The sequence below is a fragment of the Coturnix japonica genome, chromosome 28 (genome assembly GCF_001577835.2).
Source record: "Coturnix japonica isolate 7356 chromosome 28, Coturnix japonica 2.1, whole genome shotgun sequence".
NCBI lineage: Eukaryota > Metazoa > Chordata > Aves > Galliformes > Phasianidae > Coturnix > Coturnix japonica.
The window spans coordinates 2,046,736-2,065,741 of NC_029543.1; the positions used below are offsets into that span (position 1 = coordinate 2,046,736).

General features: G+C 46.8%; 1 protein-coding gene and 1 long non-coding RNA gene across 10 annotated transcripts in view; one reads left to right on the plus strand and one right to left on the minus strand.

Annotated features, from left to right (window-relative positions):
• SBNO2 (strawberry notch homolog 2) overlaps positions 1-19,006 on the minus strand; it is a 51,683-nt gene that overhangs the window by 32,142 nt on the left and 535 nt on the right. For 4 of the 9 annotated variants that reach the window (XM_015886273.2, XM_015886266.2, XM_015886265.2 and 1 more), the window contains 4 exons: positions 18,103-18,916; positions 8,424-8,639; positions 7,654-7,733; positions 2,414-2,537 (listed from right to left, as the gene is read on the minus strand). In XM_015886273.2, coding sequence (XP_015741759.1) covers positions 2,414-2,537; positions 7,654-7,733; positions 8,424-8,549 — 330 coding nt within the window. In that variant the 5' untranslated portion in view covers positions 8,550-8,639; positions 18,103-18,916. Of the gene's footprint in view, positions 1-2,413; positions 2,538-3,172; positions 3,625-3,973; positions 4,433-7,653; positions 7,734-8,423; positions 8,640-16,806; positions 16,928-18,102; positions 18,917-19,006 lie in introns of those variants that run through there. The other 5 variants (XM_015886267.2, XM_015886268.2, XM_015886271.2 and 2 more) reach the window with 5 other exon arrangements.
• LOC107325489 lies at positions 4,375-6,795 on the plus strand. Its single transcript, XR_001559689.2, has 3 exons — positions 4,375-4,461; positions 4,940-4,993; positions 6,409-6,795. It is a non-coding gene; the product is annotated as an uncharacterized LOC107325489 (long non-coding RNA).

Consider the following 19,006-nt stretch of genomic DNA (forward strand, 5'->3'; position numbering starts at 1 on the left):
CCGTTAAACCCATCAGCCAAACTACACAGACCTGCAAACTGAGACCTGTGAAGAAGACCCATCTCCTTCTTCCCATCACGGTCTCTAAAATGGTTTCCACAAGTTGATGAGATCACATTTCTGTCTCATTCCTCCCACAATTAATTCATCAGGAAGCAAAGATCAATGCTACTATAATTCACCTACTTATCTGGTTTGATCCAAGCAGAAGACTCTGGTCAAGAGTAGCATCACAACACCAGCACTGGCAATGAACCACACTGGTGCAGCAGATGAGCCACCAGCAGCTTTGCTCAAGGAGCTCAGTTTATGCTCTCACACCAGGAGTTTACCTTAAAGAGCTCAAACCCCAGCTTACATACATCCAAGCCTGCAGAAATCAGTCTCACAGAGGTTCAAATCCTCTCTCCCCCAATAAAACAGAAGTACAGTTAGCAGGAATTACCATATCTCCCTTGAGGAGACGTGCATCAGTTTGCTGTTTCCTACTGCTATAAATAAAATTCACATCATGTTTCTCAATCAAGTTCTTTTTACAATCAAACTGCTCTTCCCTGCTGAACCAATTCAGCCCATACTCCAACACTCCCAACACCACATTCACTGCAGAGCAAGAAGCTGAGGCATCTCTACTGAATCATGCAGGGAGAAGAAAGATTACAAAGGAAAAAGGTTATCTGTAGATGTGTCCTGACATTTCTGTAATGCTGAATGAACATCCAAAAGCTCACCAGGGCTTACTGGAGTGTTTTGTGATGTGCTGAAGCACAAAGCCAGCACTAAGTACTCCCATAGTGCCCTATTTTACCCTCATGACCTCTGGGTTACCTTGCAGGACATGCTTAGAATTAATCGTGAAGTGTCTGCAAATGTCAGCCTTTACCTTAACGCAGAAGAGGGAAGGGAAACAAATTCAGCTCCATTTCACACACACCCAAACACTGCCCGTGTGCTTATCTGTCACACCAACTCACAAACCTGAGGCAGATCAGCTGTGATGTGCAGATTAGCTGGTTCCCACACTCAGAGGAAGCCTGGCTCTGCCGGTAAACCTCTTTGAGACCAGAAAAAAAAAGCTTGACTTATAGACAACATGGATGAAGATTCTGAACATAAACCACGACTCTGCACACCTTAAAGTTTCCTTTGAATCTCTGGGTACCTCTGAGGCTACAAGGTCCAATCTGTCATCAATTATGGAGCCCCCAGCAAACCTGCTAATCAGGTCACATTAAAAGAAGTAGCTAAATAAATTAATTACTCTGAAATTTCTAGCATAAGTTCCTTGTAGCACCATCTACTCCAAATGAGTATTCTGCACATGGGAGTATTCTACACATGGTTTACAGCACGTTCCAGCCTGCTGCAGTTCTGTCTCTTCTCATCCTTTGTCATAAGGGAAAGTCACACACAACAGCTCAGGACATAAGGCAGGGGCTGGAAGTCAATGGATGCTCTGTATCACCATCTGCTCTCTTCCTCCCTGGCTGCTTCTCTGCAGTGTATGAAGCACAGGATGGCAAACTTCATCTGCTCCCCTGGTAATCAGTTCAGCAACTTACTGAGAGAGAAAGGCCGGGACTACAGGGTCACTCAGTTTGGCTATTGAACTGACAGGTCAAAGCAAGGTAACTTTCTGCAAATTTACTGATGCTGAGTTAAAACAGAACTAAACAAACAAGAACTACTGCAAAGAACAAACTCAGCCAGACACTGCTAATATCTACATCAGTCCCTGGAAGGGATGTAGTCAGTTCCTTCTTTATTCAGTCGGCACTGTCAGATAAGTCTCTTTGCAGTCATTATTGGCAAATCTTACTGTAAGGCATTGCCAAAAAAACAAATGAAACACTTCAAAAAAACCTACAGAAAGACATCTTCCAAAGGGATCCCCTGAGGTGAGGATGCCTGTGGGTCCTCCCATGGGATGCCAGATGAGGTATGGAGACTCCTTCCACACTGCAAGAAACCATCTGGTTGGGATCTCAGTTCGGGCACTGAACTGATGCAATCCTTAAAGATCCACTGGTCAGGAACCACCACTTCTAATTAGTGAGGGCACATGCAACGTTCACAAGTGAAGGAAGTTTCAGAAGGTAAATGATTTAACTGACTGAAGCATTTTCAAATTCACACTTACCTACACCCTCCTGCAAAATGATTCTCCCATGTCCTTTGTGTTTACATTTAATATCATTTTCAACGGCAAGCAATTGCATCACAGATAAGCTCCTAGCAAGCCGATAGCTGCTTTATTGCTGGGAATTGCACCCCAATTACACACACCTCCTCCAAACTGGTGCCAGAGGAATTTATGACTCTCTTCCTTTCCCCTCTACTCTACAGTCCTAATAAACCAACACCCATCACAAAGCACCGTTTTCCCCAAAGCCATCAGTAGCAATGTACTTACCTGAGGAAAATCACCATTTTTTGGTAAGAAGTCAGTGGGGTCCACAGATGCACAGTTTGTATCCAAGAAATGTGGTCTGCTGATGGGATTCATATAAAAATCGTGAGGGGAATTAAAATATTGCCTGTAAGGAAATGGGAAAAGCAGTTACTTCCTGTGGGTCCTTAGCATCCCTCAGGTCGCTTCAGACTCCATCAGCAGCAGTGAAGGGGCAATTATGGGATGACACACACAAGAAGTTGATTTAGAAAAGCTAAGGCGATCCAGATGAGATATCTGTGAGGCAAAAAGCAGCCAACTACAGGATCTGCCTTCAGACCAAGAATTGAGTTCTCAGCAGTCTGTGTAAACTAAGAAGGACTTTGCAGAAGAGTCTGCAGAATTAGATGTTTCAGCCCTGACAACAAAGCAAAATTGAGGCTCTGAGATGTCCCAGGGCCTAATGTGTGACAGCATGACAGAACCTGACAGTCATGCTACGTAAGGACAAGAGTCAAGTTGCATGGAAATGTCACACCTAAGCCCCTGCTCAGGGCATAAAAACAAGGCAGCCCTCCCTGCAATCAGCACATCGAGCCTGCAGGCTGCGACAGCTAACAGCCCCTTCGTACTCCCGCAGGGAATACAGCCACAGAGCAAAGACAGATAGAAACTGAAGGGTTAGGAACATGCAAGCCCAGACAGAACCATTAGTCCAGAGAGAGATGGATTTCAGATGTAACCGATTATAGCTCGTTACAAGGCAAAACCTCTACTGACCTAATACAAGAGAGAAAAGCAAAGGTCTTCTGATCGGTCCCTGCTGGGGAGGGCACTTGCCATCTCCTCCTGCCTCCCTGCCCCAAGCTCTGGCTTCCTCTGAGCAGAAAGGAGGGCAGAACAGCAAAAGAGCAATTCCCTTCCTCCTTCCCAGGAGCAGCCTCTGCTCTGTATTCCATGGCTGTCCTCCGCTTTGCTATTACACACGAGCAGCAGCAGGAATGTGCTCTGTAATCCTTCCCGTAAGGGCCATGCACTCAATGCTGCTTGGGCAATCGCCACCCAACATGTTTTTATGCTGGAATCACTGAAACGTTTCACCCCATCAGACTGTTTCCTCTTGCAGCCAGCTGTGTGCTCTCTCCACGGTGCCAAGGTTACAGAACTCAGAGCAATAAACTTTAGCAAAGGGAAGGAGAAGCAAAATTTAAGAAGAAATACCATCCAGGAACAGAGCTGGGGATGACTCTGCTGCTGAAGTATTATGAAGCAACTGGGACACCACGTGTAGCTAGCAGCTCACCCATACAACACACTTACACGCATTTATGTACAAACACACTTATCTGCTCATTTTCCCTTCTTTTTACATCATTAAAGACAGTGTCCTCAATCCATTCAGCCCAATTAAACTCCGTGTACAGCTTCTGGGAAGTGAAGTATTTATGGACAGGGAAGGGCTTGTTTAAAATGCTTTCCAGCTGGAATTGCTGTGCTCTCTCCCCTGCATAAGGACAGAGCCTGGCTTAACAAACTAACCAGAGAAACTATTTTAAGAGAGAAGTGAGCATTGCCTCCTACCTCTGCAGTGCCTCGTGGGTTAGACAGGAGTCAGCCAAGGTAACAGGAAGGAAACTAAGATAGCCCCAACCTCCTTGGCCTGAATTGCTGTGGAATTGAGCAGTGCTGGCATGCTGCTTTGTTTCCTTTAACCTTGGTTTTGAAATCTGCGAGTGTGAGATGCACTTCCTTCTTGGACTGAGGAAAAAGTTTGCCCTGGAGAAGCACTGTGCTCTTCATGCACAGTGTGCTGTGTTTGCTCCAATGCAGGACCCTGCTGGGAGCCCCCAGAAGGGCGATGCTTTACAGCAGCTCAGTGCTCCCACCCTGCTGCATTCCATGGGAAGCCAGAGCCTCCAGTGAAACCAAAAGGAAGGAATATGCTGGTCCTCCCCTCTGTCACAAAGAACCTGGCTCAAGAGCTCAGTTTCAATCAGGTTACATGTGACAACACAATGACACCTTCAACAGCTACGGGTTCCGCTCTCCACCCCACATTGCAAAGCAAGGTAACAAAGCTAAATTCAGTCATCTGTAAGAAAAAAGAGCACTTGGAAACACAACCAAAGGGACATCTCCCTGTAGGAAAACATGAATGGAAGCACATGAAGGCATACAACGTTTAGAACCCAACAAGCCTTACTGCACACATGCTTCCTACCCTTCTGTAAGGAATAAAGCAGAGAAACCCTTTCATCCCAGCAGCTCTGGGACTTTGTGAGCTTGGGATTACATCCATTTCAGACAATTGCTTTAAAGAGCAAGGCTGCTTTTTTGCTGCCACCCACTCTAATTATAGAAGCAGTGGAACAGTTTGGTACAAGGCAAAACCTGAAGTGACATCTGACTCACCCCAGCCATTTGATGTCAGTCCAGCCAGCGGGTCTCTGGGTAAAGGCTATTTCACATACTGCTAAGGAAACTTCTTGGGCATTTTGTTTGCTTGTTCTTTAAAAATAATTAAAAAACAACTTGCATTTTCAATAGCAGGAGCCAGAGGAACGCACTGCAGACAGGCTCTTACTGGAATCCACACCTCAGGTGAGCCAGAGCAATTCACATCCCTCCCAGGAAGTGGGTTGCCATCCCTTGACAACTTAAGCTTGCCATAACCTCGCACCAGATGCTCATCAATGCATCTGAATCCCTTCTGGCTCCATGCTGCGATTTCACTGGAGACCAGCTCTGGGCTTTGGGCAGGATTTATGCCCTGATGGTACAGCCCTACACTTAGAGATGCAAGCTCCACATTTCCAGGAAGCAAATGAGCAGAGTCCACAGGCTGCCCAGGCATTGATCTAGGTACTCTTCTACCCTGTCAGCACACCAACTCAGGCATTTCAAAACCTGCTCTACTATCACAGCAAGCAGTGCTCCACTTACAGGTGGTAAAGTAGAGAAGTGCATGAAAACAGCAGGGAAAAGAATGGGGCTGCCTGTTTTAGAAACCACGGAAGAAATCTTTGCTCCAGTTTTGGAGAGATACGTTTTGTACACGTGTCACAACCCCCCTTTCAACAGCATCAAGTGAGCTGACCTACAATTCCTTGAAGGAAGGGAAGTATTGAGCTGACTGCTGCAAAAAGCCCAGCTCTTCAGGGACACTTAACCTAGAAATTAACCGAGCTCCAGCTCTCCCCTAAAGGGAACTCGAACATCTTTTGTTCTACCAGAAACGTTTAATACACTGTTTACATCTCCAGGTTAAAAGAAGCCTGAAAGAAAGAGGCAAGCTTTGGTATCTTTTAAACAAATTCTCTAGCATGAAACTACTGAAAAGAAACAGGAAAAACCAGCTTTGGGACAAGGCTGTTGCCATGAGAGTAAGCCATGTTCAAACAGCCATTCGCAAATGAGATTTCAAGGTTTCTACCTATGACATCCCAGCCCTGTATCAGATTCAGCTGCAGTTTTCCAGTATGAAAGGACAGAGTTCTTTACTTCTCCATGAAACACATAAAGGGAAAAATTCACCTGAAAGGTAATTTTTATAGTTACCAGGGAATGAGAAACAGGAAGCTGAAGGTGTAGCCTTGGCTAAATTCTAGAGCAAATAAAAGCTACAATGAAACTCACTTCCTAAAGAAACGGTAACAAAGTCAACATGTATGTGTTTGCATTAAAAGCAGGCATGTCTTTGCAGGATAAAGGCTGCAACATTTCCAGTAGATCGGACACAAACAGCAAAGAGCAGCACTGGGGAAGAGAAAAGCGAAGGGCAACAACCAGAACAAATGGTCAAAGGGGAAAAAAAACCCAACACAATAGACAAACACAATCTAATCCTGTGGTTTGATACAGCAAAACAGAAATTCTGTTACAGCCCTCTTGAGAATTCACCAACTGTAATTTACAGGAATCATGCTCAAAAAGTATACTCTTTTCCAATCAGAGTCAGGCTAGCTAAAAGCAGATACTGAACTTAGCAGATATGTCCTTCTGAATTCTCGTTTCAGGGAGCAGCTGACACGGCTCCATTCAGCACCTATGGGACAGCTTCTTGGTAATTCTGCATCAAGAACACCCTGTTACATTCCACCTGCTGGCCAGCTCACATTGCAGGCTGAGGAGGACCAGGCACAGGAGAAACAAGCAGAACTAATTCAGAACTAAAAGGGCTCCCACCCCTCTGAGCACAGAAGCTGAGTATCACTGCTGACAGCCAGGCTGGAACTTCGACACCCATGAGGATGGACCTCCATTCTGCAGAAATCCATACAGGAAGGAGGTTAAACTAAATCCCCAAGCACTGGGAACACAGTTACTAACTGATGATATCAAACTCTCCTTCTTTTACTTTCCTTCCTTCCACCTCTAACCTAAATAAAAACACATCCTGCATCTGTGCCACTCCCTGCATTCACAAAGAGATCAGAGCAGCCCAGTCCCCACAGAGTCCCAAATAGCACAAGGCCATTTTACCTCCTGCCATCCCTAGTGTTCATCCTTTTGCTCCAGGATAGAGGTACATCACAAAGCATGATAATATCACTTACTGTTATACATAGACCCCCCTTCAAAATGCTATTTGCAGCATGTAATCTAGGTGATTTTCTGCACAGGGCAGCTTAAGAGGAAATCACAATTTCTCACATGAGCCCATGCTCATCATTTCACACCTTGTGGAGTGAGTTTATCAGTGAAGAGCATCAGTTACAACCTGAACAATAAAAAGACAGACTCACAAATTCTGCTTTGCACAGTGAGGAGCTGTATTGAGTCTTCCAACAAAGACATGAGATTATAGTATTTACCCAGTTTCCAATCACCTACACAGCAATAGATTTTAATGTCACCTCACACAAGTCTGGCCCCAGCACCAGTTGTTTGTTCTTTCTTGTCAACGCTATCTGCATAAAGCTACAGATGCACAATGAATTAATTCACCTGGACTGTATTAATAGGGTGTTTTTAAGAACTCCATTAGTGTAACAAACCCAGGCAGAAACAAGGCTGTTTCTCCTTTGCAGCAGCCACCAGGTTTACCAGAAATCAAGGCTTTGTTGCTTCGTGTCTTGTCTTCTTTTAAGTTGTTTGCTGCTTTTTCCAAGATGCAGCAGTTTATGAAATGCCACAAGATGACTGTGATGCAATTATTTCCCCATCAGTTAGAGAAATAAACAAGGAAAGCACTCAGAAACAGTTGAATCACAGGGTGTGCAAGAGCAGAGGAGAATTATAGAAAGGAGAACAGCACTCACTGGTTTTCACTTGGGAAAGATGAGGTTGGGAAAGGAGCAGGATAGCAGTCACTCCACGAGTCGGCAGCCAGCATGGAACTCTGAAAGCAGAGCACAGAATGGTCAGAGCAGAGGACCAGCACAACTCCCCTCCAATGCCTCTTTGCCTTCCCCCTGCAGCACCCATGTCTGAAGCACCAGGCACATGGTAAGAAGATGGGCCTCGTTTTGTATTCCTGAATGTGAGAATATGGTTTACAAATCAAATGTGATTTATGATCAGAGAACTGTGAGGATGTGGATTGCTTTCTGCCCTGCTCAGAACACATCAGGGATTCAGTCTTGTTTGTCCCAGTATGGCTTTTAAAACAACCCTATTCACCTCTGCCACTCTCAAAAAGACACAGGTGGGCAGAGCCACAGCTCTAGTATCTCTCAGAGCGAGGAGTGACACGGAAACAAAGTTTTTATGATCTTGCACAAAGTCTCCAGCACTTTCCTTAGCAGCTTGGCAAGTCCCACCATGTAAAGAGGGATCATTTTAATCGCATACCCGTTTTTTTTCCCCTCCTATTTCAAAAGCATCTGACAGCCATCACCACAACCTTTCAGCATTAGCAATCAATACTTCATGCTCCTGGACAGCTGCCTAGGAATTCTGGTACACAGCTCCTGTACATGCACATAAGGACACTTGAGATGCAGTGGGGGGGGGACTGGTGTCTGTGCCCTACCCACACTCCTCCTGAAGGCCCTGGGCATCACACCCTGGGGTCACCCTGCATACTCACCTCCATGGGCGACATGGCAAGTGGGGAGCAGAAGCCAGGGATGCTGTAGAGGGCATCAGCTGCAGGCTGCTGCTCATGCTGAGGGCAGCTCTTCCCCCCATCCATGGCCACGTGTGCTGAGGGCATCAGCCTGTGTTCTGCATGAAGTCCTCAGGGGAAGCAGGCTGCAGAGTGACAGGAGGTTCTTTATCTGTGCTCTTCACCCTGTACCATGTCCTGCAATGGAAAAGAAACACACACTTATGGTTTGGGAAGGGGAAGAAAGCAGGTCCAAGTGCAAAGCCAGCTAAGACATCAGTAAATAGACTGCAAAATGCCTGCCAGAACAGAGAGGTGTTTTACTAGGAAACTGAGCTCTCAAATATCACCACACCTGGAATTCATCCACGCAGTGAACTTGCATTAAGCACCCCCTCCTGCCTCAGCACAAACACTGTGCACAGATCTGGCAGACCATTGTAGGTCAGTGATTTCTGCAGGAGACAAAGTGCTGGATTTTAGCTTGAGGAATTTTCAATACACAAAAGGATTTTGCACTTCTGAGTAAAGCCCTCACTAAAAATGATCCATTTCCCAAGACTGCTCATTTGCACAGCAACTCACACTGGCTTACTAAGTAACTTGGCAAGCAGGAGCTGTTGGGAAGCAGCTGAAACACCAGACAAAGGCCTGCAAGATACCCACATGCCACCAGTAATCAGCATCTATTAGCACGCAGACACTTAATTCAGCCCGATGAATGCCAGGCTGAGTTCTCACAGCCAGAAGAATGTGACCCATGATGGTGGGGGACCACCACTCTAAAACAACCCTGGCACCAACAGGAACACACATGGCCAGTGCCTCCAGCTCTCTGAGTAGCTTATATAGGGCCACCCACCCAGCTCTGATCACTCGGAAGGTATTACTTGCTACAAGGGGTACTTTTCAAAAGTCAACTTCTGAGTCAGAGCCCCTTAAGAAAATCAAGTGACCTTTCAGCTGACAACATTATCTCTGCATCTGGAACAGAAAGCAAAACTAAAGTGACTGTTTGCTCCTGTCCATGTGCAGCCATCATGGCAGGACAGCTCTGGGAGCAGAGCTCATGTGTGGAGGCTGCACCAAGGCCCAGAATTGTCAGGATCCTTTTCACTGTCCTTATTTCACCATAGATTTGTCTCATTCTTTTACTACCAGAAGTGTTTCTTTTTATTGCGCTATAAAATCCACACTTGGGCTTTATAGTCCATAAGCCCGGGAGCTAAAGTAGTTAAAAACACTCCACTAGCACCCCAGCACCCTAATTAATGTACTGACCTCAGGCCTCTTGATTTATTAGTCAAATACCAGCACCAGGGTTCCCAAAAAGCAGCCTGCCTACCACGTGCAGCCCTAGAGCCTCATTAGGGGCTGCATACACACAGCCCTACCCAATAGCAACCTGCTCAGCAGTGAGAACCTCACTCGCATCAAGTGCTGATGCTGAAGCAAAAGCTGCTTGATGTGACATCTCCTAAACACAAAGGGCTGCAGATGGATTCCTCGGGCAGAGCCATGCTCCTGTCCCACCTATATGCACAGAAAAGATGTTGAAATATTCAAGGTATTCTCCCTCCCAAAGCACACCATTTACTGCAGCACAGCTTGCAAATTGGGCTACATAAATGAAGACTTTGACCTGCAGCCCATAGTGAAGACATACAGGAAAAAGGCTCAGTCAGCATGAAGCAAAGCAGCCTGAACTTCAGTGTAGCCACCCAGGAGATGCTTTTTTCTTCACTCTTTTTAGGTTGCTTTCTTCTTTGGCTTTATGTTTTTCTCTGATGCCACTGGGTGGTTGATAAGAGATCCTACGAAGTTTTAATTTACACCTTTTGGAAGGAAGTGGTGAGAGAAAGGCTTCAACACAAAACAAGGCAAAGGTTTATCACGACTTCACAACGCAGGTGAAACTGAAAGGTTGGCTTAAAGAACAGCTCAGCCCTCCCCACTCCATGGGTGTGACAAGAGGATCCATTGCTGACCTGTGAAGCCTGCACTGAGATACCCAGACCCCCCCCCCCCACCAAGCAGTAGGAAGCATAAACCCACAGCTGGGTTTGCCTGCCACCTCCATCAACCTGCTCCAAGTCCCCCAGCTTTCCAATGCAGGCAGACTGAAAGCAACACGAAGCAACAGAAAACCGTGTAACAAAAAAAATCCTGAGACTATATTCAAATACATAGCGCTGCAAATGGCACAGATAGCTTCCCTTTGTAGATGACTTCAAATAAAGCCTGGCTGCTGCTGAGTAGAGGTGGTGAGCACCGACCCCAGGGTTGGCAGCACAGACACACTTCAGAGATATCGACATCCTCTGGTGCCTCTAAAACACCATCCCTGGTCTCAGCAGAGAGCACTGGGATGGGTTTTTTTACTTCTCTTTCTTCCAGTTTGTAACAGCTTTCGATAGGAAATCAGCAGCAGTTACATTCCCGTAACAGCTGTAGCAAATATACAGCTTTACTTCTACAGCCAAAGTAACTTATAAAGGGGAAAAATCAATAGCAGCATTTCTGCTTGCCTGCTCTGCATCCATGTGCCTCAGCAGCACATCTCAAGGGCTGGATGCATGGCAGAGAGCAGCTCTCTGCACTACAGCAGCCTTGGTTCCTTAGGAAAACTCCCACACAATAGCCCAGATGAAGGAAAAGGGCTCAAGAAAGTGCAAACTTCAATGCCTGAGCAACACAAAGATGGTAAATGACAATGCACAATAGCTCAGTGCAGCTCTAATTCAACAGTAGCCCAGCAACCTGGTCAGGAGCCTCAGGGAACGCAGTGCCAGTGAGTGACACCCCAACCTCATGGGTTCCTTATCTCCATCCTCTGGGTCACACTGTAAGGGATGGATCCCCTCAATACAACCCCCAAATGGAGTAGTGTACTGCTGGAGAGCTGCTGCCACCGCACACAGAGCAGCACAGCTCCACACCAGGCTGATGGACACAGTGCAAAAAGCACTCCTGCAGTCTGAACACAAACAGGAGCACAACAGCTGATTGAATGTTAGAAGTGGGAACAGCCCCAGCGTGCAGCAGTGTTCACATCCTGCAGGCAGCCTCAGAAAGCCACAAATATCAGCAATTCCTTGCAAGCCAGAGCTCCCTCGTTTCCACATCCTAACAGTAAAAATGGATGTTTGCTGACTATCAGCTTTTTAGAAGTTTGGACTTCATAAGACTTAAGAAGCAGCAAGTTCAGGAACCACAAAACTGGCTGAAGCTTTTTATAGAAGCAGAAAAGAAAATGCAGGATCATGGAAAGCAGTGACCTCAAATTCCAGGGCAGAGATGCTGGGGGTGAAGCTGCTCCGGCCACAGTACAGCCCTGTGTGAGTCCTGAGTGCCAGGAGCTAATGCTGGTGGCACCCAATAGCTCTTCATGTGCAATATACTTCTAAATAGAACTAAGTAATTAGGCTCATTTTTTGCTATTTGTTGTATAGAATGAGCTGAAGCACACACCATTGCCATCACTACTCATGAAATAAACAACTAAAAACAAACCCACCAAACAGGATAAATCCCTAAAAGCTGCTGGAATTAATCTCACTTTGCATAACATTTGCTTCTTCATTCGCTGCCACAGAACCTATGAAATAAATAAATAGCTAGCTGCAAAAGATGAATGAAGAGCACAAGCCACAAAGCTGGTCACTGTAACAGCTTCCAAACCAGCTCTAGAACCATCAAGGATGACGCTCCCATCACCAGCAGCCACAGTAAGAAAGGCAGAAGTGGTAAAGGAGAACACCAGTACCTGGTACAAGCAGCAGTAGGGACAGAGAGAGCTGAGCTCCAACAACAGGCAGGTGAAGCCCCCCCTTGCTGCATGTACTGCTGAGAAACAGCAATGTGCCCCTCCTGGTGTGGAGTGATGGCACTCAGCAGTGCTTACACAATCAGTGGGACCACAGCCCTGGATTGGCTGCTGCTTGGGCCAGGCAGCTGGGGCTCATAGTGAAACTGAGCGTGACAAAGCCCTGCGAGCAATTATGAGTCACCCTGATTAAGCCATAGGAATAATTCCTATATTAGTAAGCTCGCTTGCAGGTTTGCTCTTCAGCTCAGGTCACAATAGGCAGGAATTCCTATGGAATTCCTCTTGCCCAGGTGTTACAGAGAGCAGGTTTCAAATGTTAACAGCCTGGTCTTTGTAGAAGTGTAGAATTACTGCATAGTTCCAGATAGGAAGAACACAAGGACCTGTCCTGCAGCACCAGCAGCACTGTGCTGTGGGCTCAGCTCACAGGTTGTCGCATCCAGGAGAGGTGGGAGCCCACAGCATGCTCAGGACAGGCGAGCATTTCCTCCTGGTTGTGTTTCAGCCTTTGTTATTCACTTCCAAACTGTTCCCTTTAAAAGAAGACAGCAATGAAACCACAGGCATGCCCAGAACAGTCAGAGCTGAACCTGCTGAGCATTGAGTTACCACCTACCTGTAACAAGAGAAAGTGCTCTGAAATGTAATCCTGCTCTTCTCCCTGATGCAGACAGAGCCCAGTGCTCTGCTCCACCTGTGTGGCTCCCCAGGAGCACAGCTTGAACACGAACTGCCTTAAGAAATGGGAACTGAGCACCACACAACGCCAAAAAGTGACTTTATGTCTCAATGACTGAGCTGGCTTCAAGTTCCTCTTTAACATTTTTTCTTGCCGTATTTTTGGACAGAGTTTAGACCGAACATTTTGCTTTGAGCAATGAGGAAGAAGGCTTCGAAACAGAGCCCCATCCCCAGCAGGGATTCAAAGAGTGGAATAATCAAGGAGGAAAAGTCAGGGGTCAGCCCAGCATGTCTTTAACTTCACATGTCAGAAAGCATGAAAGAAAACGAGCACCTTCCAAGTAACATTAGGAAGTCACAGAAGAGCAAAGGAAAACTTATCCTCAGGCTGAGGAAGAACACAGCTCAGACCAGATACAATAGCACAGGATAACATCAATCTAGGTATAAGTAATAACAATAATATGCATCTGTGGTGAAAACAGAACCACTTGAGGGCATGTTAACCCAGCACTTTAAGTCACCTTGATCTCCTGAATGTTTTCAGCTAGAAAGAATGCACGTTGGGTGCATTTGTTCCATACAGACTTAGCTCTGTATCCTGTGAATACAGCACCACCAGGCTTGGGAGCAAGACAGAATGGAACAGGGATAACTTCACTACTTAGCAGGGCTATGGCAGCCAGCAGCAAACTGTGGTGACTGAAAACAAACTGACTGATTAACTGCTGGACCTGCAACCAGGCAGTTTATCTACACTACTGGACTTCCAGGAAGGTGCCTGTGAAATGTAGCCCTATCAGGAACACTCTAAAGCAAAAGCATCGTTACTATGGGTGTGAAGAGAAGAGCACAGGAGCAATATTTACACCACACAGGTCTGCCATGGTAACAGTGAGACCATGAGTGAGGAAGTGCTTCCACATACAGAGAGGGGAACTGCACTGACAGGGGCTCCTATTCAACTCCATGGGGGCCCCCCACCCATGAGAAAGGCCACAGAGCACTTCCAGAAGCTGAGGCTGTGGCTCCAGGCTCACGCTGCCCATCCTTTGGATGCTCCTTAGCACCATTTGGATACTGGCAAGAGTCACAATGGCCTCAGTCCTCAAAAGAAAAGCAAAGAAACACAAGGCTAACTAAGGAAAGAGGAGGAAAAGTCAATCTAGAGCTTTGATGCTGGCATTTGTCCCAATGAGCCATTCTCTACATCTTCTTGGACTAATATTAGGCAGTTCATAGACTGAGAACATGAAGTCCCATCTGCCAGAGCTAAGGATGGAGCAGCTCAGGGCTCAGCCACACACGTGTTCCTCAATCAGCCTCAGAACACACCTGCAAGGCAGAACTGTGCCATTATCTTGGTTAATTAAAGGGAAAGAAGAGCAGAAAGGTTCAAAGCCAAGGAATGCCATCTCTCCAAATCCTCTATGCTTTGCCTCTGCCCACTGTTTTTAAGACAATCACAAGAGAAGCAATGGGAGAAACACTTCATGTGAGCTGAGCAGGTCCTGACACCCTGTGCAGTGCTGTCACGTGGGGTAGAAGAATTCTGCTTCACACACTGCTGAGAAAACACCCCGGGACATCAAAGCCTGCTTCCCTATGATCACAAGCATATAAACACCAGTTCTAACCAGCCAGCCTTCAGGCAGGCTAAGCACACATTTTCTATGTGAAAGAGCCATGTGTTGGTCTCCTTCATAGCTCTGTGTTTACAAATCTTGCTCGTGTTACCAAAAAAGACTGAAGAGTTTTGAGCTGAAAAAAGTGTTTCGGTTTAAAGGAGAATATAAAACTTCTAATTAAGCCTATACTGCTTTCCAGAGAGATCCAGGCTCTCACCATTGGGAGTCACAGTGCAGCATTCAGTGGCAGCACAGTTGGCTCTTTAATACAGAGTCACTGTTCAAAAAGCTTTAAACCCGTGTCAGCATTTTCATTATAAATCCCCTATTTCAGGGCTCTGTAACTTAAACATTAAAAAGGCCTATTCAGTCAGAAACACAACCCCTCAAACAAACCACGCGGTCGCTATTTTAAACACAAAATTAAAAGTAAAGAAAATAAATAAAAGGGAAAATTCAGTCTATGTATGTTTTAGTGTTAAAAAACAGAGTGTAGTGAGCAAAGCTGTTGCTTTTCAATGAGCGTCCAGCTTGGCAGATGCATCTGCCCCATGTCTGACACATGATGAAGTGTAACACTTGGCCATAATGCTCATGTTTTGGACTAAAGAATCAAATCAAGAACTAAACATTAAAGAAAACATGTTGTAACGTTCCCTGGCTGTGCTGTCTTCTGTCAGGCGCTGTGGGTTTGCCATTACATCTCCTTGATATAGCATAGTTTCACTTTCACCCTGCACAAGCAATAATACAATTCCAAGAGGAGGAAAAACTCTACCAGAGAAAACAGGTGGGGAAACATGCTCTTCTTTATCAGCACCAGTCAGCTATACCAGTCACCGCATGAAACAGACAATAAACACTACTTCAAATTAGACAGCAACCTTTGAGTACCAGCCATAGCTCCATTAACTTCAGCACTTGCTACCAGGGAAGCCAGCAGGTAGATGGGGAAACATCTGAAAGCACTGCATGGTGTCACTGCTCAGCACTGAGATCTGATGTATTTCAGAGAATGCTGCTTTGGCAATGCTTAAAACAAGTACTTTAAGAGTATTCAAGCACTCTTCAGAGCGCTCACAGAGCAAGTGAATGGATAACCATCATCAAAGAGCAGATATAAAGCCAGAATTCAGGCTCCTGAAGCCTGCAGCTGGTATCCTAACTAGCAAAGGTACTTGATTCTCCACTGAAGCACTTCCCAAAGGCAGCTGCTGCTGCTCAGTTTAGCAGCGTCCACTCAGTGCTCAACAATTCAAACAACACAAATAACTCACAAAAAAAAACCACAACACACAGCCTGTATCTTTTTGTCCATATTTACAACCACTGCAGCGCACAGACCAGAAAAACCCCTCCAGGATCCCAGTGCTGAACCCACCCTCCAAAGGACCAACTTATTTCACTTGTAAACAAAAACACATTAACTCACAGTAGGATCGAGCCCTCTTACACTGATATTTATGGTTACTTCTGAGGACGGAGCTCTTTCTCAAACACTGCATCGGTAATTAATTACATTAAGAAGTGGGTATGTAGGTGACTGCTAACAGCATCGGAGTTAAGAGCCTGCTGGCACAAGCTCTTAATTGGACCCATTAAGAACCGCACCACAACAGGCAGACACGGGCTTTGAGGTTGTGCTGATGGTTTCTAAGTACATTTTAGCAGCGCTCGATTCAAAAGTGACTGAATTAAGTGTAGAAGTGAGAACACAGCAAGGTTCCCTTCTCAGCACCGGGCTGTATGCAGCAATAAGGTTGGCTTTCGGTTTGGAAAGGGGACTGCTATTGGGAAACGAAGCACTTTGAGGTCCCTATACCTCAAATAGAGCAATCCATAGGGATAATAGGGCAATAAGGTTGGCGTTCGGTTTGGAAAGGGGACTGCCATTGGGAAACGAAGCACTTTGAGGCCCCTTCACCTCAAATAGAGCAATCCATAGGGCTCCTATAGACCTCCTCTGTGTGCTGTGTGTTCCCCACCACCTCGGACTGCCCAGGTCCTACATTCACGTATAGGACACCCCATCTCCGAGCTGTCAAAGCTTCCCATAAAGGATTTTCCCCTCATATCTGACCCACCGCACACAAACCCAGCGCCCACCCAATGGAAGCAGATGAACAGCCCTACATCCCCACAACACCCCCAAGGCCTGAGCCTTCCACCCGCCTCAAACCAGAGCTCCATAAGGATCCAACCCACACCCCGTACCCATAGTCATTACCTACACAGAGGGCTCAGGCTCCTGCCCGGCGGCCACCGCCACCTTCCGGCTTGCACTCAGAGGCCGCCATGTTGTGGGAGGGACACGGACTTCCGGGCGGAAGTGGGCGGAGGGCGCCACCCTGGGGCCGGGGGCTCCGGGGGGAGGAGGCGGAGTAGGCCGCACCCCCGCCCCGCTGCCTCCCTTTATTCCTATAGGGCTCTTTTAATTGTTTTTATTGGATCTTTGCCCCGGTTCAGTCCCAGGACAACGTGAAGAAATAAATCCCCCACGGGGTCACGTAAAGAAACACTCCAGATAAGGCTATTTTTGCGTTGGCATCTCAGAACGTGTTTGCATGGGTTCAAATCCCTTATTTTAAAGCGATTTGTTTAGTGTGATAGAGATAAGAATAAAACAAAGGCTGGAAGAAGCAGCACGGATCCACTTCTCACCCCAATTCCCATTTCAAGCATGAAGCTGATGACTCTACAGCCCCCTCCCCACCCCTAGAAGCTCCCTTAGGATAAAGAGAACGTTGAAAACTATCCTAATGACCTCTGGATAAGGATAAGGACTCACATCTATCCTAATGACCTCTGGATAAGGATAAGGACTCACATCTATCCTAATGACCTCTAGATAAGGATAAGGACTCACATATGCCTCTATGAGATTGTCTTGGTGCTGTATGAGACATAGCAAAGCCCCCTGTGAGTTCTTAGGCTGCAAAGCCCCTTCTTCAGGCAGTGATGAGCTTCATGCCAAGCACTTTTGTCTGTGATCCCAAACAGCATCCCTATGAAATGCTCTGCCTTCCCCAAAAGCCTTTCCCAAGCAGCTGGACCTATAGGGGGGCAGCATGTCCTGGGGGAACAGGATCAGAAACATGAATATCAGGGCCCTGATCCAGCTTGTATGCATGCTACAGGGTCGCTGCTCACAAGCTTGGCCACATTGCATGCACTAAGTTCCTGTTTCTTCCCACAGCTTGGAAATCCCCTGACTTTCCGCTGGGTTGGGGTACCCTGGGTCCGTGCTGCCCTACAGCTTTAGCAAGGGACAGCACAGATGTGGATCCACGGCTCTAAGGGTGTGGGATGGGGATCTGCAAAGTCCCCTCAGGCCTGGGGAGCCCCTTCCTTTGGGAGTCTCCTGGGAGCAGAGTGCAGCTGATGCAGCCCGGATGGGAGCTGCAGAGGATGCAGTGGGAGCTGCTCCTGTCTGGGGTTCTTTGGTGTGGATGTTTTCCAATTGATTCTGTCTTGTTGCTGCTGGGAACTCGGCCCTCTTGGGAAGGGGAAGCACAGAACTTACCAGAATTTGGGTGATTGCTTTCCAGCACTTTGGACTCTGTGCCAAGATCAAACTAAATCACATGTGGCCAGGCGCTATCATGAGAGAAGCAGGGAGAAACAGTGTTACAGGGCCCTAAATAGGCTAGGAGAATGCACAGCTGTGGGTCCTGGGGCAGCTGTGTGTCCTTCTATGCAGGCATTCTCTGATCCATTCTCAGTCTGGTGTCCTCAGCCCTGAGCTCCTGCTGCCCAGAGATGGAGAGGGGTTCATGGAGCCCAGTGCTGGTTTCCCTCTTTGTTCTGCTGGTGTTCACTTGTGTGTATGGCCCTGTATGCTGGCGGGCTGCTCTTACTCTTTAAATAAAAGTAGAGATTCCCACAGAGCTTAATCACTTCCAGGAGAAGGGATTAAAACACCCCTTAGTGCAAAAGTCAAAAGAACAAAAATCTCAACTTCTTCCAATGAACAGGAATCTCAAGGAAACCACCGTGTGGGTCATATTGGAAAAGCTTTTCCTAATGTTTTCAACCGTTTTATTCTAACATCGTCCAAAAGCAGAAGCCAACAGCTGGAGGTGATGCCATACCCAAGGACACAGCCTCTGGGAGCAGCTGATTGAAGGCAAGCTCTGCAAGGTTGTGGATGTGAGGAGCTCCAGAGCAGGGACACTGCAGGGTCATGGGCATGAGAATGAAGCTGGAACACACGGGGGCCCTGCAGGACTATGAGCTCTGCTGTGCACTCGGCCAGGAGGTGGCAGCTCTTGCTGCTCTGTGGTGTTTCTTGAGACGCTTCTGCGAGGATCCAGCAAGGAGAAAGACAGCAACAACACCTTTGTGAGACAGAAAACAGCCAAAAGGTCAGGATGACAGACCCTGCAGACCCTGCAGAGTGACTGCAGCACTACCAGCACCTCTGGTTT